Here is a 22813-nt window from a genome sequence, read left to right as displayed (position 1 = left end):
GTGAAGTGCCCATAGTAACTGCTTGATTTGCTAAATGATGGAGGGGGGCATTGTAGAATTAGTATGAATTTTGATGTAGTACAATTGATTTTTAAGTGCAAATAGGATGTGATCATAATTTTACCACCTATTAAATTTTTTTTTATAAGAGAAAACTTAACCGGTAAATACTTCAATGCACGAGAATCTCAACTTAACGACATTAGAATAAACTAATGTAGCTGGAATTAGAACTCTGAATTAAAACACTCACACAACAAAAGCCCTTTTGTAAGACTATCATAGTGCTACTATGGAGGGGAGTTGCTGCTTTTGGTCGCAGCACTCTCCCACTCAATTCATCCTGTTTAACTCTCATTTTCTTCCCACTCAGTATACTCAATATTTTACTGTAGAACTTCTTAGACGAGTGAGAACCCAAAAATAGATTGGGTTTAGACTAGAGTCTCTATATCAAAGCAATTGGGCTATTTTTCTTGCTAATAAGTTATGATTTTGAATAGTTTGTAAGATATGACCTTATGTATATTGTAGTAGAATTATTGGATGATAGCACATGATTGACGCAGCATAACAATTGTCACTACATTTGCTTGTCGAGATGAGTTGTAGCATGATTATTATAACACATTTTTGTTTCACGTTGAGAATCTCCCCTATATTGGTGAATTGCCAAGTTGATATTGCTTATACAATAGCATGTTTAATATATATATCACATAACTATTCCATTATGATAGTGTTTATAATTATATTTATTAATCTTTATATTGATATCCTACTTATCTAATAATACGATACTAATACATATACACACTATAAGAGGTGTGATCTCTATGTCTCAACAGTAGAAAGGGTGGAGAAATTATGTCATAGCATTATATAATAGGGTCTACACTTAGGACTCAATTCATAGATTCTAAAAAATTAAGCATATGTTGATTGAGTGTCAAAATCGGTTAGGGTATTAAAGTGATGGTAGAAGTCTGGGAGGGTATGGATCTAGGGATACTTTTAGCTCAGCCACATGAGCATTAATGGTAGGTAGACTTCATTCTTTGCTCCTCTCAGAACTCACTTAGAATATAAAATTGAGAGAAAAAACTAACACAAAGTCATTATGAATCCTAATTCTTCATAGTTTGCCGAAGTATGGTTTCATGATTTCCAGAACAGTAAATGTTGATCTGCTTGATGTATCGGACGGTCCCAATGGTTCCAATGCCTGCCATGTTGGACTTACTCTGCATCTTCTCCGACGAATCTCCATCTTCTTCTTCTTCTTCTTCTTCGTCTTCTTCTTCCAACGTGGGCATGCCAATCTCCTGCTGGTACAGGTTACGCACTCTCTCCGCGCACCGCGAGGTTTTCTCGCACATCTCCGCTTCCCAGCGGAGCTCCGCGTCCGACGGCGCGCGGATGCCTCCTCCTCTCCGATCGTACTCGCTCACCACTGAGCTGGCTTCAACTTCAACTGATTCTACCTCTTCCATCCAGTTCTTCACGACCTGAGATGAGAGGATATGAAGGACTAAAATTAACCGTCATATAAAGGGTCTAAAACCAACTTATCCATTCCACCTCTTCCAGGAATTTCTTGACGCCCGCCTTCTTTTGCTTCAACTTCTCTAAAGACGATTCCAGGTCTCTGAGGGGTCTATCAACCGTGCAATAGCGGTGTTGCTCTTCGGGAACGACGACTTTAGCTGGGACTTGCTCCATTGACGGCGGTAGCTCCATCCTGAGAAAAATGGTTAGCTCTCTGTTTCACAAGCAACTGATTAATCTAAGGAAAACAAACGTACTTGTTGTCGACCTTCTTTTTCTTTTCCCATGGTTTACGTAACTCGGCCACAGCGAACGGTAGAGAGGCCCTGAGGATTGAATAATGGATCAGGAGATAACCAGGTGGATGCGCGAATTACGAGGGATTAAAAGAAGCTTACGCGCGCCTGGCTGGCAATTTTAGATCCACACTGAGAAGTCTCAGACGATCATTGAGGCGTGTTATTTTGTCATCAGAGATCTATCAATGATTTGTTAAAATGGAATGCAGAAAAGAAATTAAGAAACTTACGCTCCATGGCAGTTAATAATCAGTCGTCTTCCAACTGCTCCTGCCATCCTGACAATTAAAGATGGTCGGATTAATTTCTCCCTGTCACTTAATGAGTATCAACAGAGAGAGAAGAATTAGCAAGAAGAAGCGAGATATAAGCTTTGGAATAAGTACACACAGGATAAGGGAAGGAGAAGAGGAAATGAAGCTGCTTCTTCACTTGTCCACTAACTCTTCTTATTTGTAGGAAACGTTGATCAGGGGAGCGTGCATCAACGACTTGGGAGAGTTCCTTGTAGTTTCATGTCTACTAGAAGACGAGAATAAAATATAAATGAATGCACTACTAGCTATTAATTAAAGAAAATTAAACAGTGGGATCAATATCTATGCGGATAGACGACAATCTATGCGGTTTTCACACACTATTTCATGTATTTTATTTTGTAGTTCAGCATAGTTGAACTGATGGAATCTCTTGCTTATTTCATCGTATTATAGAAAAGTTTATAGGGTAATTTTTAAATTCCCACAGAAGTCAAATCTGCCTCTTCATTAACTTCTCAGGTGATCAGATTAGTTCCTAGATCTGCAGGGCTGTCAATCTCTATGTTTCCCTATTACCACTTTAAGATACTTTGATTTTTTTTTTTTTCTTGATGCATCCAGGAATCATGGGTATCTTAAAATTTCCATAGAAAGAGTTGATTCTGTTACATGGGTTACTTTTTTTTTCTTCTCTCGTCTTGTAGGCTTCCTTGCCTCTTGTAAAGACTATGACATGGAATCTGACTCAAGGTAGTCAAACGGTTTCTTAAAATTTGCATAAAATTTTGATCAAAGTTTCATGAAAAATAGAGATACCATTACTACTCTCCTTGCATTGATGATGCAAAACCAGTTTGAAACTTATTGGCCTCAAGAATGTCAATACTCAATACTACACTTAAAGTGAAAGTTCTAATTATTATACTGTTTAGGATAGAACCATGTTGCATTACACAAGTCTTGTGAAAGGTTGCAAGGAGTGAAGGGCTATGTCATGCTAATAATATACTATAATGGACTTTGAAGAGCTTCAAGGTGATGAAGAGTCATTATCAGAACTCCAGTTTCAATTTGCAAAAGATACACCGAATACAATGCTGAAGTCCATGTACCACATAAAGAGATCAAATGTCAAATGCTGTAAGTACCATAATCAAAATTGTATACTTTGGCCAGTTTTTTATGCATGCATTGCTCATTTTGGTTTAACTAGTTATCTTATTATCTTCCAATGCTGGTCGCTTGCCACCGATGATCTTTGCAGCACGATAATAATGGCCATGGAGACACAAGAGGAGATGAGTAGGGGATGAGATTTGAGGTCCTATAACTACAGAAAAAGGAGTAGCTTGAAAGGCTATATATGTACAATTTTGGTGAAGTCATTCCGTTAATTTGCTGGCTATGCCTAAAAATCTCTAGTCTAATACGCCATATTAATTCCATCTATATTTTATGATTTGTTTTTGCTAAACATAACAGATGGATAACAGGGAGAAGACACTAAATGGGTTACAGTGGAGTTTCCATATCCTCGTGCAACTTTGGATGACTAGATTGGAGTCTTCTCTCCTGCAAGAATCAAATATTCTCACATTTGTACTAAATACTAATCATTTGTCATACTTACATCCTCAGTAATTTCTCGTTAGTACATTTACTTTACTCACAACAACGGTGTTTTATTCTAGTCTCAGTTCTTCAAGCTGTCCTGATGATGGAACAAACAAAGAGCAAGAGCCGATGATATGCTTGCCTCCGATAAAGGTAGGTGAAATTGCTTGTATGATGGATTGCTGGTGGATTAAAATAGGGGATATAATATTTCCATAATGATTCAACTAATGTTTATGTTGTGATATTGATTTAGTATCAATATGCAAATTATTCTTTGAATTACCTGAAATCGGGGAAGTTATCTTTTAAAGCTTCAATTGATCAGTCAGAGAGCAGACTTTTCCCTTGCATTGTTTAGTGATTGTCATACTGATTTAAGTTCAGTTATACTGTTCATCTATTTCATTATGGTTCAAAATGTTTTCTTCTTAGTTGTCTTTTTGCTGATTTATCATTTCTACTCGTCTCTGCTAGTTACCCCACTAATAAAAAAAATGCGTTGCAGTTAACTTTTGAATTCTTGAATGCTTGCATTTAAGGACTGATTTGCGTATGATTTTCTCACCAAAACTTGTGGCAGTTTCAAATACAATTTCTTTTGCAAATCCAAAAGCTCCGGTTTATCCACATCTTGCACAGGGAAAAGCTTGGAATGAGGTAATTAATTGGTTGTTCTTCTTTAGTGACAGTTATTCCACAAGACTTCGGTACCCGTTGAAATTTAGTTCAAATTCAGTTTTCAACAATTCTAAGAAATCTGTGCAAGTGCATTCGAACGAGCCCTGGGGGCATTCAAACACAGTTTCCAAACAGAGACTGTTGATGCAAGCGTTCAAATGGCCCACCCGTGTTCAAACGTAATTATCAACTTGAGAGCAATCTAAGGTTGTTCTTCTTTAGTGATAGTTATTCCACAAGACTTCGGTACCTGTTGAAATTTAGTTCAAATTCAGTTTTCAACAATTCTAAGAAATCTGTGCAAGTGCATTTGAACGAGCCCTGGGAGCATTCAAACGCAGTTTCCAGACAGAGGCTGTTGATGCAAGCGTTCAAATGGCCCATCCGCGTTCAAATGTAATTATCAACCTAAGAGCAATCTGTGATGCAGGCGTTCGAACGAGGCTCTTGCGTTCGAACACTAGTTTGGGTTTTATAGTATTTTCTCGAACACGTTCGAATGCGCCCCGTGGAAAAGCCTAACTTGAACCGGTCCTATAAATACCAAAGTGAATTTTTAAGGTTTTTATGTTTTAGAGAATATTTATAAGGGTGAGCTACCATTGTTTGAAGAGATATTAGAGTTGCTAAACTCTTTATAATTAGGAGATTTATATAGTGAAGAAAATTATTTTGTCCGTGGATATAAGCATATCGCCGAACCACGTAAATCTTGTCTCTCTCTCTCTCTTTATTATCTTTATTGATTTCATACTTATGATTACTTGCATTAGGATATCTAATACGCGATGGAAGTTGTTTATTGCTATTCTATCACTATTAGCACAGTATTTGAGTTTTTCCTAAAATTGCTTGGTTGTGCCATTACTATTCTATTTGTAGAATTTGAGGTGAAGGTTTTGCTTTCGCTTTCCCCACCTATTAGGTACAACAGTTTCTCCTGTTTAGCGGACACTGTGAGCATGATTGGAGACCAGGATCCAAACAGTATAAGTTAATTTATAGAAAAACTGCCTGGCATCAGTAGATAGGAAGCGGCAGCTATTATGGTTACTATTTCCCACCCGTCGTGTTCTTGGTTATTCTTCCAATTCATATTCTGCTTTAGAGGCCTCATTTGCAGAGCATTCAGAGACTCTGGCAAATGTACAGGGTGGATCTTGAATTTTATGGCCATGTCCACAACTACTAGAGGACTTGCCCAATCTACCAGGTTAACAGATCTTTTCTTCTGCTCTTTAATAGTTGGAGTTAGAATTTAGCATCTTTAGATATTTTTCGAGGCAATAAAAGCAAAATGCAGGGGTCGTATATATATCTTTATGGTAGGATTTTAATGGTAATAAGAGTAACATTTTCCTACATCGGTCAAAAGCTTTGCCAATCCTCATAACGTTCATATTTTGCTCAACAGAACCAATGGATGAACGTACAATGAGAAATCTTGCTACTCTGACACGATGAGGGGAAGTATCCATATTGCCGTTGGAGGCAGTGGCAGCCATTTGTCAGACTTCGCAACTGCAGCTCCAAACTGGAGTATCTACCAAGACTTCGATTATGGCGGCCTCGTCAAGCTAATTAACTGCATTCAACCAATCCCCACTCCTTATTGAGTACAAGAGAAGCAGTGATGGCAGTGTGTATGTCTCCTCCACCATCTCCGGAGACTACAGGGATGTCTTGATCTAACATAATTTGCTTCCCACTTGGAATGAAGGGGTGAAAAATAGTTAAGAATAGGTATCTTGAAGATGACCAATTACTCTTCATGGAGATTAAGCAAATGATTCTTCTAGAGAAGTCAATGACTATTGTAGTCCATATTATCTAAATTATTGGTGATGACAGAGAGCAAAACTAGAGGAGAAGGCTAGCACTAAGAACAAAGACAAGGTACAGACGTTAATCTGCCGACAAGCACGCCGGTGTTCCTCACCGGACATCGGGAAATGAGCGTCATAGTACGATGTACTAGCTTAGGGAAGCTTGAACCGTGCCAAATTAATATACTAGCTTAGGGAAGTGTACCGAGTTGAACAATAGATAGGAATCATGCAAAATAGAGTTTAGGAAATAGTACGATGTACATGCATGTATGTAATTATGTTTATAATCCTGGTAAAGAAACAGAGGAAACAGAGAGGAAGGTATGTAGTTTAGGAAAAGATTCTCTTACTTAAATAAGGGAGGAGTGGCAGGCCAATCAGGTAAGAACTCGTCGAGAGGGTAGCAATGGAGCCGCAAATAGTCTCGCCAGTTGTGTATCGTCTCCTTCCTGACATTAAAACTCGTCGAAAGCCTCTCTTTTTTTTAAGATGGGTCGTCGGAATAATACTTCGCCTTCTCCTCGGGAGGAAGACGGAAAAATTGCTAAGGCTATTGGCATCACCTCCGTTAGCAACTCCACTGGAATCCCATGGTTCACAACCTGGAGTGAAGAAATAGGAAGTGGTGCCAAGTTGGTAAAACATAGAGAGGAGGCAAAAAGATGAGATTTTGGAGGAGGTAAGAGAACGAAACCTGGAAGAAGCCATAGGATTGGCAAGCGTGGGCTATTTGGGAGATGATTTGGCTCTTATCTGACGAGCTCATATCAACGACGGGGATGTCGGCATCCGTGGCCACTTCGTTAAGGCGAGGCCTTTGCGACTCGGGGCGGATGTAGTTCTCTGGGAGAGTCTCGTGGCGAGGAGAAGTGGACAGGAGGAGGTCCGCCATTAAAGAGAAGAAAGGAAGTGAGCTCTAGATAAAGCAACTCCAACCGGGCTCCAAATTCTAAATTTGGGGCCCGGTGGAGCTTATTTGAAGCTAGCCGAAAAATATTAAGTACAGCTCTATTTGTTGCTTCAATTTTTTTAAAATATTAAATTTGCCAAATAAGTATTGGATTCAACAATTTTATATAATTAGTTTTACTAATCAGTTTTTAACAAAAATAATATCATTAAAAACGTCTCATTAAAATCTTTAAAATGAGTCTAATATTAAATTATTTTTGAGTTTAATAAATTATGTGTCATAAAATATAATTACTCAAAATTATTTTTCAATGCAAATATTAAATAGTAAAATACTTCAAATATGAAATACATCAAACATAAAATACATCAAACTAAAATTACTTTAAAATTTATATTTTTTCATTCCTTTGTCTCCATTAGAGACATACTAGACCATTTCCTAGTAAAACTATGGAGATGACTTACAAGACTATTAAATATCTATTTTTTTTATTATAAAATATTATTTTATACTTATTTTATGTAACGTAATTTTGATATTTTTAATTAATAACATGTAATGCTTATTTTAATGTTTATTTTGTGTAATGTAATTTCGATACGTTTAATTAAAAAATTAGTAATTTAAAATTACTTCTGAAACTATTGAATATTAGTCTTAGTTTAAAGATCTCGATGAGAGTTTCTAACCATATATTTTTTATTAAAAAGTCATAACACTAAGAGGACTTATTAAGTAATTTAAAATAACTAATATAAATATATATATTATATTATTATTTTAATAAATATGGAGCTCGGTGCGCTGAAGTGCACCTGCTACATTTTTGGCTCTAAAGGCTCCAAATATGGAGCATCCATTGGAGATTTTAAAGCAACTCCAACTGAACTGTAAATTCTAAATTTGGAATCTAATGGAGCTCCAATTAGGCTCCAATGCTAGCTCCAAATTGGGGCTCCAAAAATGGAGCAAGGCTCCATTTGTCTTTTCAATTTTTTAAAAATACTAAATTTGCTCAATAATTATTGTATTCAACCATTTTAATTTCATCTATATCTTTTATTAAATAATCTAATTAGTTAAACTGAGTATATAATTAGTTTAATCGATTTTTTAAAAAAAATACTATTGGTAAGGTCTCATTGAGACCTTTAAAATGAGTATAATATTAAATTATTTTTGAGTTAATTTAAATTTTAAATTTTTTATTATTTATAAAAATGAGTCTAATAAATTATGTGTTATAAAATATAATTATTTAAAATTATTTCCCAATGCAAATATTAAATATTAAATATTAAAATACATTAAATATGAAATACATCAAACATTAAATATATTAAATTAAAATTACATTAAAATTGCTATTCCTTCATTTCTGTGCCTTCACGAGAGACTTACGAGACCATTTCCTAGTAAAGCTATGAAGATTACTTACTAGACTATTAAACATCTATTATTTTTATTATGAAATTTTAATTTCTACTTATTATTTTATGTAACATGATTTTGATATTTTTAGTTAATGACATACTTATTTCGATATTTATTTCGTATAATATAATTTCGATGCGTTTAATTAAAAATTACTTCTAAAGCTATTGAATATTAGTCTTATTTTAAAGATCTCGATAAGATTTTTCTAACCATATATTTTTTATTAAAAAATAATAAATATAACTAATATAAATAATTTAAAATAACTAATATAAATACATATATTATATTATATTATTATTTTAATTGATATTGAGCCGCACGGTGCTCTTGCTCCACTTTTGGCTGTTGGAGATGCTCTTACGTTAGCTTCATACGTCATTGAAAGGCTTACGTTAGCTTCATACGTCATCACGAGCCGATCTAATGTGAACCCCAAACTGTCCCTACAAGAGATTTTTTTTTATTGTTTTTAATAATACGAAAACGCGTTTGAGAGGGGTAATTTAAACTATAACTTGCCATATATTTAAAACATACAAATCTGTTGAAACAAATTTGAGCTCATGGGATCGATGCTTGTCTTCTTCACAGTTGGCCACACTCAAGACCGGCTCGACCACCGGGCGATTTAGACAGTCGATCGCCTGGGGCCGACGAAATCTCTCTAGTTTGTAACAGGTAAAAACGGGCAAAATTCTCTATAAGAAAGAGGTAATTCCTATGAAAATATTTTCTTGAGAAGTACTTTCTTAGCACCCACTTTATTTTGAACAGAGATAAGCAAGCCGTCGTGTATTATAATTATGCAATTATAGACCAAGCCACACACCTATGACAGTACTTTACCTTCAGACTCAGTAGTACTCTGAAACTTATCCCTCTTGCAAGAAGTGAAGGGAAGTTATTAATAAAAAGAAAAGGAAATATTGAAACTTCGATACGAAGGCATAACATAACAGCATTTCTAGTACGTAGTATGGGTGCATGGGTCTCAGAAGTAGTGAGAGGCAGCAGTGGCAGTGGGAAGTCCTGCTATGGAGACGGGAGGTACTTCCAGAGTCGACCCTTGCTGGAGCAATTCCTTTGCCTTTTCCCTCATCTTCGCAGCTTTCTTGCTGAGGGTGCAGCTAGTAGGATAGCATTTGATCTTCGGGGCTTGGTAATTACGGGCCTCCACGATCTGGTTCGCTTTGCTTTCAAATGCTTCCACTCTCTCTAGCCAACCGTCCACCTGACGGGAAGCCTCTGATCCTGCTAGCTTCCTCACAATATCAGCCTTCATGTCTCGCAAGCGTGAGATGGCTTCTTGGAGCTCTTCCACGTTCTCGCCAACCGTTCCGGTATACCGGATGCACCTCACCATCGGGACCCAAACAAGGTTTAGGATAACGCCGGATAGTGCGATCAGGGATGCCACGATGATCTCCATGCGTAGTAACAAGGAAAGGATGACCAAGAGGAGAAGGGAGGAGGATCGAGGAGGCGGTTGAATGCAACAAGAGTGCGCATGATTTTAAGACATAAGATGTCCACATTGAGGGGTGTAAAAGTTTTCGTTCGGCAAACCAAATGCTAAGAAAAGGAATCAAACATGTCGAAAAAGTAATATTCGCGTGGCAACCTGGAATCTGAAATTATCCATAACCTTTCTTAAAAGATAGTCTTTATATCTGCCTGAAAATTGACGAACGTCTTCCCTTCCAGAAAATGTCAACATGAAAAATATGCAAAGACTTAAAGCCTCCTTATTCAAATCTAGTAATTAAACAATATCTTACATTATTCTAATATATTATTTTAATATATTTTTTTCATCATATTTCATACAACTTTTAAAACTAATTTATTAATATCCTAACATTATTAATTTACCCTTATGAGCTGACGGCACTAATTTTCAATTTAATCAGCTACAATTCTATTTTCCTCTCTCTCCCATGGCCTAAAAATAACTAAATTATTAAAAGTGAAAAGAAAAGGTTATATTCCCTTCCCTCTCGACCCTCTCTTACCCCCAAACCCCCAACTTTCAAAAGCTTCAAGGGATTTGCGAATAAGATTCGATCGAGAAAACAAAGGAGGAGGTCGTTCTTTCTTTGGTTTCTATTTTGGGCTATATGTCTTGGTGCGAATTTATTTCTGTGAATACGGATTTATACTATGGCATGCAAATTTATAACTATGCTCGCATTTCCTTTTTCGGTAGTTAGTGCAGGTTTATAGTATACAGTGTGAACTTATTTTATGTAGTGCTTAATATTTATCAATAACAACATGCAATGCAGACTTATTTTATATAGTGCTCAGTGTTGAATATTTGTCAGCCTTTGGATGCAGTACAGACTTATTTATCCACAGTGCAAAGATATACATGGGTAGTCACCAGTAGTGCGACGGAACACGTAGATATTTACCCACAATGCAAAAAAATACGTGGGTACTAGTAGTGCAACAAAATATATGGATATTTATCCACAGTGCAAAAGAATGCATGGGTATTCACTAACAGTGCGACAAGATGCGTAGATATTTACTACTAATGCAAAAGAATGTGTGCTTATTCACCAACAATGCGGCAGAACGCGATAAAATAGCTAGTGTGGAGAATTAGAGCTTGTTTAATGTATGGTTGTAAATTTTATTTTTACGGAGGGGGCAAGTGTAAAAAAAAATTTTGATCCCAGAAATGCGAGGAAGTGCTTATTAAATACAATAATTGCGAGTATATAGAATTTAGTAAGACTTCAGTTATATTAAAAAAAAATATAACCCTAGTGTGTGTGCTTATATTTCTCCACGGTGTGGGCTTATAACCCCCACATTATCTCGGTTGTAATTAAAAATATTATAAATTTAGATAAATATATATTACTACTACTATAATAAGCCAATCAAGGAATATTTTGTCATTTGGTATAAACCATCATCAATTCCCAATACAAATTTATTATTTTTTAATACTTTAATATCAATTTTATGTCATCAAATATAATTATTACTTTTATACTAGTATTGAACTAAACATTACAATAGCTTATACTAATATTAACCTTCTTCTTCTTATATTAAAAATTAAAATATTTATGCATATTTCCTTATTCTACAAGTAAATGGATAATGCTTTAGCAATCTTAGTGTGGAATTTGAAACCATTTGATTATGTAACCTTAATTTATGCATATTCTCTTATTCTACAAGTAAATGAATAATGCTTTAGCAATCTTTATTGTGGAATTTGAAACCATTTGATTATGCAACCTTAATTTATGCATATTTCTTTATTCTACAAGTATATGGGCAGTGCTTTAGCAATCTTTAGTATGGAATTTAACCTTTGAAGCCATTCGACTAACATTTAGTGTGGAATTTGAAAACTTTTGACTAACTTTTAGCGTGGAATTTGAAACCATAGGTTATGTAACCTTTTTATGTCTAAAAGATAATCTTTATATCTGCCTCAAAATGCTCGACGTCCTCCATTCCATTCATCAATTGAAAATGTCAACGTCAAAAATATGCAAAGAAGTAAGTGTAAAATCGGTCAACTCACATAACATAGTAAACTGTAATCTACCCAAAAGGATAGATATATAATATAGGCTGGCTACAAAGGAGGCGCGTCTTCGATCACGAAACTATCGAAATATAAGGTGTCTTACGAAAATTATCGAAATAGCTTAACTATCGGAATGTACTCCTCGAGAGATTTTGGTGCGGGGATGGATGAGAATCCACGGAAGAGTCTATGGGGACACCCGCACTTGCCCCTTCTCGTGCGGGCGAGCTCGAAGGACTCCGTGGAGTACATACTACAAGCTCTGTGGCGGACGCGCAAGACTGGCCTCGACGCCGCCGACCGCGCCATCATCCGTGACATCCTCCATCTCCCCGACGACTCGGACCTCGACCCCGTAAATTTTCTCCCTTTTCGTTGTTGTTTTCCTTTGCCCGCTTCCTGTTCGACTAATTGCCTGTGTGAACTTAACCTTCTTATCTGCCTCTCGTCTTGTCAAACTCTTGTTCTTGATCTGCATCAATGCAAAATAGAGATCATGATAGCTTCAAATTTGTTGGTGTAATTTGCTATCAGACATCATTGTTACTATGGCATGCTGTCACGCTTCAATTTTATCGAGTTTAACATTAATCAACATTTATAAGCTTCAAATAAGTTAGGGTAACTTGGTCACGTTGTATTCTTGAAAAGTCAGGATTGGTATCATGCTGGATAGGAAAACAATCGTCTTATTCCATCTAATAAGTACCTTGGGTCAGAATTAAGAAATCCTTGTGTTGACATTCAAACTTTCTTCTTGCAATACTATGCAGCTCTTGGTATGCCTAAGAATGCTCATACGTAGATGTGTCTATGAGAATATTTCCAAGGATGAGATTCACAAGTTGTTTCCACAAGAGGTCTTACCTGAATTGCAGAGGTTACTTACGTTGCTTCTTCAGAAGTTTCAACGTGAGTGGCGAGAAGATGCAGTGAAGGACCAGGTAATATCAATAGACAAACTATGCGGATTTTACGCACTATTTTCATGTATTTTACTTTTGCTCAGCATATTTGAATTGGTGGATCTCTTGCTTATTTCAACATATTGTAGAGAAGCCTATGTGTAAATTTTTAAAATCCTTGTGTTTTTAAAATCTGCCTCTTAACTTCCCTATTATCAGATTAATTCCTCTGCAGCGCTGTCAATTTATATTTTTCCTGCCACCACTTCAAGATACCATTAATTTTCAGTGAAATATACTTTTTTTTTCTTGATTAATCAAGGAATCAAGGGTATCTAAAATTTCCCAGTTCATGTTCTGGTATAGAAATCCTTGATTCTGTTACATGGAGTATTTCTTTTGCCCTCTTGTCTTGCAGGTTTCCTTGCCCCATCTAAAGACGATGACGTGGAATGTGAATGAAAATCAAGAACCATCTGAGCATGCTGCTGTTATGTGCCTAAAGGTAGTCGCACGTTTTCCACAAATTTGCAAAATTTTGATCAAAGTTTCATGAAAAAAAACATTACCACTCTCTTTGCATTGATGATGCAAAAAATGGCCTGAAACCGGTTGTCTTCGATTACTTCATATAACAAATAAAGTGAAAGTTCTTGACTTCTTATTAGTATACTGTGTGATAGAATCATAGAACCATGCTGCATTACAAGTCTTGGTGAGAGGTTGTTAGGAGTGAACAGTTATGTCATGCTAATATATTATAATGGACTTTGAGCAGCTTCAAGGTAATGCAGAGTCACTATCAGGACAAACAGAAGTCAAGTTTCAATTAACAAAAGATACACTGGATACGATGCTGAAGTCCATGTACTACATAAGAGACCAAATATCCAATGTTGTAAGTACCATAATCAAAATTGGATACTTTGGCCAGTCTCTTATGCATCTATTGCTCATTTTGGTTTAACTATTATCATATTATCGTCCAGTACTGATTGCTTACCACCTTGATCTTTGCAGGACGATACTAATGGCCATGGAGACACTAGACGAGACAAGTAGGGCATTAGATTTTAGATCCTGTAACTACAGGGAAAAAAAAACAGAGCCAGCCAACATATGTACAATTTTGGTGAAGTGATTCTGTTAAGTTTGCTGCTATGCCTAAATATCTGTAGACTAATATGCCATATTAATTCCATCTATGTTTATTTGTTCTGATTACATAATCATAATCGTTTACCATGATACCTTGAAAAGTTCATCAAAGTAATCTAGTGATGTGGTAGAGAAGTTGATGTATTTCAGATTCTCTCAGTTCAAGTGCAAAACTTGAAAGCTGTTAGATGCCCAGGTGCACCAAAAAAAGTCAATTAGTTGGAATTTTCACAGTATCTTTCCTTACTCTGATTTTTTCTTCTTTCGTGTTGTAAAGATGGCAACAACTGCATGGTATCTTTTATTTTCTCAAGGTTCCCAAAGGATTAGGTGCTCGTATGAGGTAACTTGTTCTCAATCTGAAGCAGGTTTATGAAAGATCTCGCAAGTTAGCTTTATGGGATAACTCTGCAATCTCTCATCAACTAGATCAAAGACCACAATAGCTCGGCATGCAGTCCTGAACTAGCCGCTGCTTGTAGAGATGTTGTACCCAAACGAAACATAAATCAACCAGATCATCGAAGATATTATTTACAATGGAGAAAACTATTTTTTCACTCTTGACCTTAGTAGTGGAATTATATTAACTAGAAACTCGGGGAAAGAGGAATTATACAGACAGGGTAACAGAAAAAAGAAATGCTTAGAGCTAGTCTTCTTATCCCCTACGTAGTCACTTATTACATACAAGGCATGGAAATAGCAACAATTTTAGGAGTCTCGACGAGCAGCAGCATTTGTATGATTGTATATGACATAGGTACTTCTCAACGTCGCATTCGGACTTGAACAACATAAAAAGCTACAACAGATTAGAATAGTCACGGACATCGCCACAACAGGTACGTAGATCCATGACCTCTTATTCCTACTATTCATCCCCATGAGCATCATTTAGAGGCTAGAGTTGGCTATGCGTGAATCTCTCCGTACTTGAACCCGATGCCATGATGTGTTAAGTATTCCTCTCAGGTTCCATATGGTCTCCACATTTTCAGGTTGCACATTTGCAGCCGAGTCAACCTGTAAATTGTGGGCAACGATAGAACAAAGATCAACGTCATACAATGGAAAACAAATGAAGAAATCCATATGAAACAGTGGTCTCACTATAGTTGCAAGCTTAGCACAGAAATGGCAACACAATATTAGTTCCTGCGTAAGCAGTATCAAACTGGGCCACATAAACATAAACTTTTATCTCATAGTTAAAATTTGAAAAGCTAAAGGGCCATAAATTATGATTGACATTTTAAAACAACTGAAAGAATTATTCTGGAAATCATGATTGATCTTGGGTTATGAAGAAAAAACTAAAACACATTATATTTCAAAAAGAAAAAAAATCCGTAAGATGTCAGCATGAGCATACCGCTTTAGCAATGATCTCAGCCTTCTCTGGTATGTCAACTACAGCCTCAAAAAAAACCCATGCCCACTTATCACTGTTAAGATCATCAGATGAATACGGACCATCACCTTTCTGGAATCTCTGAGCTTCCATCCATGTCTTTCCCCCATCAACGGATATATCTACTCTCTCAATGCCACGCCCGCCACCAGAAACTGCATAACCAGCAACCTTTATCTGCAATCCAAGAAATGGACTTGTTAATAAACCCTTGTTTCAAACATTTTCTAATCTTGGCATTCAAATGAAAAAGGGTATTATGCATGAGATGCTACAGACCTTTCCTTGCTTCACAACATCCTCATCCTCAAGCGAGCAAATAGCACACTGTGGGACAGTAGGTTATAAAATATCAGCTAAACTGTTACTCAAGAGAGCAATAACCTGAGAACAGCACAATATCTAGAGTAGTACTCCAGCAAGAGTCTGTAACAAAATGCACAATAAGTTTATGCACTCCTGCCCCTCAATCTACAAATTTAATCCACATTAAGTGTGCATTCTCGTGCATCAATCATGAGCAAAGATCACGATCCAATTGATCGTTAGTTCGTTACCACTACTCTGGGATTGAAATAACATTATTAGACAATATTATGCTAATCATATCTGAACAATTTGTTACATGGTTCTCTTCGATCTTGGTAATAAGATTGCATATTAACCGAGTGAAAAATACCAAATTTTAGAACAACAATTTTGTCAATGATATGTCTCTACTCTCTAATACTAAAAGCAATCTGTCTAATTATATGGCATTCGATGAAAGCGTCATTTACATGGAGTCATGTTTCCAATCTGTCGCATTGTATCTGAGTCTTATATCGGGTAACACAAAATAGTACAACCCATGTTCTCATCCACACTTTACTCCAATTTGTCCACTCTAGGATTTAAAAATAGATCCCAATAGCACCAACATTGTCTATGCTATCTAGTCATAATTACATAGATAGAATCATTGCTTGCAGCCTAGCACTATTAGACATTCTGCTAACTTTCTAGGTTTGTAAAGAGAACCAAATTATTAAGCAGAAGGACACATACATTAGAGAACTAATCAAGTTATCATCATATTAAAATTGTCAACAGAAAGCAAAATAAACAAGCATGTGTGGAGTCTCTTTCAATTGGTAAATTTTTCCTTGGTCTCATGTGAGCCTTGCTTAACTGCTCATTTTATTTGCAAGGAAATTGCTCGAAGCATTATATATAAGTGTACCTGCACAGGAAAGTCCATCTGAGGCCTCCTAGTAGACCAGTTAATATTGTCCCAGTTAACTGAAGGTGGAAACGTTTTGTAATCCTTTTGCATAAAAAAACCCTGGCACAAGGAGATAAAGTTATTTCCTAATTTTCACAGTAAAAGTACAACCAAATGCTAAAATCACTCAAGATTTAAGAAAACCTGGCATTCTTCTTCAATTATTTTGATACTATCCAACCATTTGACAGAGCGTGCACCAATAACACCAGGAACAACCACACGCAGAGGATAACCATGGTCTCGGTTGAGAATCTTAAAAAGAAAACATACTCAATTAGAAGCACGATAGCAATTTCTTCAGAATAGAATGAGTAACAGAAGCAAAAATGTATAGCAGTAAACTTTAAAGGAACTAAAGGAGTAAGATTATAGGGGTCCGCTAGATGTTACCTGTTCAAAGTTTCAGTCTCAGTTTCAGTTTCGTTTAGTTTCTGTTTTGACCCCTAGAAAAATTGAATTGAGGCCAAAATAAAATGGTTTTAGCCTGTTGTGGTCAAAATAAATGTCAAAACCAGAAATCTTGATAGTTTCGGTCTTAGCCAATGGATTTCGGCTTTGGTTTTCATTATGTTTCGGCCGTTATATTTCGTCTAGAGTGAAACTTCAAACCAGTTCTTGTTTGGAACAATAATGTGCAAGTAATATTCATCAAGAAGAATATCATGTAAAGATTATTCCATGAACAGAAAATAAAGGAAGTACATTAACTGAAGAGGTAGTAAACTGAATGAGGGATGCGGTCAAAGAACACTTCTCATGCTACCATAATTAAGCCAACCAAGAGATAATATCAACGTTCATATATACAACAGCCATCAGAGAATTGTAGATTCAAATTAGTCTCAACCAGTATGGTTCACCGACTTTTTCCCTCACCATCTACCCCATTTAGGGCAGAGTAAATAGAGTGGCTGATTGGGCCAGGTTGTACACCGGCATGACAGGTTCATTTGGCTCAAATGGTTGAGTCCACACTCCAACATAATTGCATGTGGGCAGGATTAAGCTGAAATCATAGCACACAGAACAAAGACACCAACATCTGTCACACAAAATATACAGAAATATGCAATGTATTATCTTGATATGTGCAAGCAGCACTCCTTTGAATGGCTGACTATAAAATATAGTCTGATTTATTCCTTGATCAGATTTCATGGTTAAACATGAAATTTTGAGAATAAATTGTAATAAAGAAAGTTGTTATATAAGAAAGGGCTGAAGGAGAATTCATTTTGAACATGCCCCTTAGATAGATTAGAGATAAAAATTTCAACCTGAATTCAGAATAAGTAGGGGCTATGCTGGGACAGCAACTTTCACCAGCCCAGGCAGTTATCTATATGTGAGCTAGTGTCACAAATAGATACACAAACAGGGTTGCTAACAACAATCTATAGTGTATTTTGAGCAACTATCTGAGAGCAATATTCTGCAGAATAGATAGGTGCATTAGGTATATAGACTGTAATACTCTTTATCAGTTTATTGACAACTTATTTGCATATTTGACTAATTCTTTCACAATAACTGCTCCAACATCTCATAAATTATCATCAATTATTTCGGCACTAACTACATTTTGAATTTTGACAAATATTGAGTGGATTTTAGATGATCAATTTAGTTTTAAATTTACTCTTTTGAATAGTTTATAACCTTATATGCCAGTAAGATGTTTTAAATTCAACAAGATATTTTTAAGCAGCAATATGAATCAAGGCAGCTCCATCAAAGGATCAAACGAGACACTTAATAGAGATGATCTATGGAGAAAAAAAAAACTGCAGGTTATCAAGATTTTTCAAACTAAACAAGTAAAGCATGAGAACTATGAAACATCAGCATAAGAACAATAAACTGTAATTTTTAAGAACTACGAAATATAATAGAATGGAAAGTAAACTGTACAAATTGCTTAAGTACAAAATTGTTACAGATCAAATGTTCTACTGATATGTATGGGAACAAGTGTAATGATGATGCTAAAACTAAAAGTTCAAATATACTTCAACTTGAAAGGAACAGGACTGTAGAAAACAAATCCATTACCTTTCCATTCATTTCATATGCAAGTAAGACATCAGCATCTGGATTTGTGGCCTGTTGTAATGGAATTGATGCCTTATAGGGACCACCATTCTCCTCCTTGATAAGCAAAGAATAGAACCCAAATAAGTCAGAGGTACCAAGGTAGATAAGTTGTGTCTCGGTATCTGACCAAAAGGCAGAGATCTGTGCTTTCTTCAGACACAACTTACAGCACTAAAGAAGGATAAGAACACTCACTTTACACCTGTCTATGCTGATAAATTCGACATGCTTCCCTCCTGATAACGTGACTGAACTGTGTTTGGATATGCCAACTAGCTCAAGGACATCTGATAGTTTTGCTCCTCCCCAAATTGCTGAAGAAAAGAAAGAAGGATCACAAAGAGAAGCATCTATTGGAACCAATACCAATTAAAGACAATACTTTTAAAATATCAACAAAGAACACACTTTATGGGGGTCAGAAGAGGATTTTTTTTCAGATCTTGCAAGAAACAAAGGTGTTAATGACCAATTGATCCTAATTTCCAGCAATAACAATAATTATTTGGGCTTCAGAACAGCGGAAAAATATGCCTACCATTTCCAATAGCAGCAGCATCCCAGCCAACACCTCTCACTGTACGTGATTTACTCATAGCAGTCCTTCTGTTACCTGCACACTGCATTATAGCATAATCTACTCAGACCAACAATGAAAATTTTTGTTTGTAGGCCAAAAATATAGCAGTAACTAGCGGTACACCACTTTATTACTAACTTTAAGGACACATAGATATATCTTAACACAAGGAAAAATGTATTTGTTGCAACTTACCTGTAGAGTGGCAGTAACATTGTACTTCGGAAGTTTCCTAAAATTTACAGATAATGTTATTTCTCCTGTCAAAAGCCAAATAGATACCACACCTCACATATAACCCAGTCATCATATATACCTGATTTCAGCCATTGATAGCTCTATAGGCTTCTTCACCAAACCACCAACTGCAAGACTGTATCTGCTCTACCAATTAAGCACAAGAATCAGCTGACAGGCTCCTAAGGTAACAACAGATCTGAACAAGCAAAGGTAAGGGAAAAAGAGAACCTCTCAACATTATCAACTATTGGAATTGGCCCATGATTTCTCTTGTAGAAATAGTCAACAGGAGTGACATAGGACGAAATAAGAGCTGCACGTGGAGGCTCAGCATTAAATGGCTCCTGCAGCAGAGTTGTTATAAAATGGGTTATCATTAAGCATTTTTACATGTCCAGTCACTGGTCTACTAATGCTAAGAGGGAAGAGTTAAAGAAGGAAGAACTTTTAAAAAAAGAATCCACACAAAATATGTAAATGAAAAAAAGCACTTCGAGATTTAATAAACTGAAAATGGAGAACCATGCAATACTATGTCAAGCCACGATTTCAGAGATCTAATTCACTATATAGACAATTACAATTTCCTCCACAAACAAAACAATAAATAAGCAAGTTGTATGATCCTATAGTGTGGGCTTATTGAGGTCAGTATAATTAACTTTGAGAACACTAGCCATCATTGGCATGATGCTATAAAGTTGCTTCTGTAACTACAATCCCAAAAAAATGAATAACGTATTTGTCCACCGTACATGTTGACCAAAAAAAAAAAAAAACTTAGGCATGTAGCAGGTGTTCCTTCGACCAGTTATGCCTCACTCTCCATACGACCCAAAATGCACTCTCCATTCCAATCACATGAAGGTTATCTCATGAACGGGTAATTGGAAACAAGGTGAAGTTTAGATTCAACAGATATACCCTTTACAAATTCCAGAGGGCCTTGACAGGGATGACAATTGGACCACATGTATTGCATCTACTCTAAATAAATTGTAAGGCTTCAAAAAATTATTGTGGCACTGAGAAAGTCAACTATGCCATCAGTTTCCGAATCTGACACAGGCGTCTGGGTTCTGTATGTACCAGTCTCCACAACTCAAAATTCATTCAATGGCTTCTATTTGTACTCCTTGCTCTGCATACCCTCGATAACTGATTGGGTTATCTTGACCTATATCTCCATTACTCCTGATGCAGTTTATTTGTCTAGCAAACGTACTTAACAAGATCTTCAAATACACTAATTCTATTTCATAGCAAAACTAACAAGTGAATCCAACGCAAAAATGAGGAAGATATCAGGATAAGAGTGGAGAGAAGGGCAATTGGGCGAAAGCAATCTCAGGAAGCTGAGTAGGCTTCAACATTTAAAGCATTAAAAATCATACCTTCAAAGGGGTTGGTTGCATTCTTTCATTTATTTATTCATGGATGGTGCCAACCACCGTCCCACTTGAGGTTTTCACTAAAGCACTAAGCTTTAAAATATTGAATCACACACCAATGGTATCACTAAAATACTAAACACTAGGTGATCATTTGGCCGTTATCAGAAACATTTAAGTGATCACAACAAGAACTCTCTTCTTACCAATTTGATCGAAGACCAGAACAGTATCAATATTCACGATCTAAAGCAAATCCAGTTCATGGATGCCATACAAACCGCTCAAATCAAACCCCCCGCCCCCCCCAAAAAAACATCCTAACCAAAAGAGGCTATAGACGATGGAGAAGGGAGTTCGAAGGCCATCTCACCTTAGCATTGATCTTGAGAGACGGGTGGCGACTTGGTTCTTGGGAGTAATCCTTCGGACCGATCAAGCCTGGCATCTTTCCAAACTCTTCTCCTCTTCTTTGATTTGAACGCAGGGATTTATTAGTAGACTACGGAGATGGATGGATGATGACCTCTTCTTCACCCGCCCCTTCTTTTTGATGCGATGCAATCGATGGCTCTTTTTTTTATCGAGTTCGATCGGCTCAGTGACGGCATCCGATCCTCTGCATTGCAGCTTGCAGGGAATTAATATTTTACTCTTCTCATCAGCCAGCCATTTGAGCACATATAGAATTTCCTACATTTTAGTATGCAGACCATCCCCTCTCCTTAGTGGTTGCTCCTACTTGTAAGTACTTGGATGAGGTTCCCCCAGATCTTAGTATTCGGGTTGGACCCAGGCCGGCCTCCTCCCTCGGATCTTTGTACCATCTTGAGCTCGGATAATCCGGGTTAGCCTGCTAACCCGGATCCGGCCTGCTGAATGAATACTATATTATTTCAACAAAAAAAAAAAGATCTTAGTATTCGGGTTTTGTATGACTGGAATGAGGCGCGTCACGCGTGGTATGTCTGGCAAGGCAAGTGGAAGGAACTATTGGTTTATTTATTTATTTATTTATTTAAAGAGGACTCATTAATCATTATATCAGCTGTTTATTTTTACTTTTTCCAAAAAAATTCCACTCAAAGTCTCAAAATGGGCTGTCTAGTTAGCAAACTGATTATATTCTTAATAAATCTTTGCACTAAGACGCTAAGCTTCAAATTTTTTACGGACCTTCATCAGGACAGTTGACAACACATCAAAAAAAAAAGGTAATAAATACCTGCACTGAGCTATTAAGCTTCAAATGTCCCACATACCTTTATCAGCCTTAACAACAATCTCCGATCAAAGATAACATTTTAAATTTGCTCCTATTTTTTTATACATCTATTTTATTTAAATAATTAAATACGAAAGTAAGCGTGCTTGAAACCATTGACTGGATCAATAATTTATATAAAAATCTATTTTTTAGGTCAACAACTTTTAAATATAAATTACTATATAAAATTTCTCCCTTTAGAAGTCGCCGATTAGATATGTAATTTTTATAGTCTCATATTTCAATTTTAAAATATGATAGATACATAAAACAAATATTTGGGCCTTTGGAGATAACGAACTTGATTAAACTAAATCATATGGAAAAGTAATTCACTTGTTGTTCGTTAGCATC

The 22813-nt window shown here is 36.3% G+C and overlaps 3 protein-coding genes across 6 annotated transcripts; 1 reads left to right on the top strand and 2 right to left on the bottom strand.

Moving 5' to 3' along the window:
- Positions 1 to 895: 895 nt before the first annotated feature.
- On the bottom strand, positions 896 to 2330 carry LOC140787020 (uncharacterized). 4 transcript variants are annotated; one of them, XM_073135756.1, is made up of 6 exons: positions 2238 to 2330; positions 2078 to 2125; positions 1947 to 1976; positions 1806 to 1874; positions 1582 to 1741; positions 896 to 1508 (listed from the first exon to the last, which is right to left on the bottom strand). In XM_073135756.1, the coding sequence occupies exons 2-6, from the start codon at positions 2122 to 2124 to the stop codon at positions 1128 to 1130; spliced, it is 687 nt and encodes a 228-aa protein (XP_072991857.1). In that variant the 5' UTR covers position 2125; positions 2238 to 2330; the 3' UTR covers positions 896 to 1127. The 4 variants fall into 4 exon arrangements, with proteins under 4 accessions (XP_072991857.1, XP_072991861.1, XP_072991859.1 ...); XM_073135760.1 differs by lacking the exon at positions 1947 to 1976 and having other exon boundaries at positions 2238 to 2298; XM_073135758.1 differs by having other exon boundaries at positions 2078 to 2271.
- A 9847-nt stretch (positions 2331 to 12177) lies between these two features.
- LOC140785524 (uncharacterized) lies at positions 12178 to 14277 on the top strand. Its single transcript, XM_073133387.1, has 5 exons — positions 12178 to 12498; positions 12917 to 13087; positions 13467 to 13553; positions 13827 to 13946; positions 14069 to 14277. The coding sequence occupies exons 1-5, from the start codon at positions 12277 to 12279 to the stop codon at positions 14108 to 14110; spliced, it is 642 nt and encodes a 213-aa protein (XP_072989488.1). The 5' UTR covers positions 12178 to 12276; the 3' UTR covers positions 14111 to 14277.
- A 434-nt stretch (positions 14278 to 14711) lies between these two features.
- Positions 14712 to 21899, bottom strand: LOC140785523 (sulfite oxidase). The gene is made up of 12 exons (XM_073133386.1): positions 21566 to 21899; positions 20030 to 20145; positions 19878 to 19940; positions 19757 to 19793; positions 19520 to 19601; positions 19177 to 19295; positions 18940 to 19035; positions 17029 to 17139; positions 16843 to 16944; positions 15900 to 15947; positions 15582 to 15797; positions 14712 to 15232 (listed from the first exon to the last, which is right to left on the bottom strand). The coding sequence occupies exons 1-12, from the start codon at positions 21638 to 21640 to the stop codon at positions 15104 to 15106; spliced, it is 1194 nt and encodes a 397-aa protein (XP_072989487.1). The 5' UTR covers positions 21641 to 21899; the 3' UTR covers positions 14712 to 15103.
- Positions 21900 to 22813: the final 914 nt, after the last annotated feature.

The sequence above is a fragment of the Typha latifolia genome, chromosome 4, assembly GCF_019914945.1.
Source record: "Typha latifolia isolate L0001 chromosome 4, TyphaL0001v2, whole genome shotgun sequence".
Taxonomy (NCBI): Eukaryota; Viridiplantae; Streptophyta; class Magnoliopsida; order Poales; family Typhaceae; genus Typha; species Typha latifolia.
This window is presented reverse-complemented; position numbering and strand designations above follow the sequence as displayed.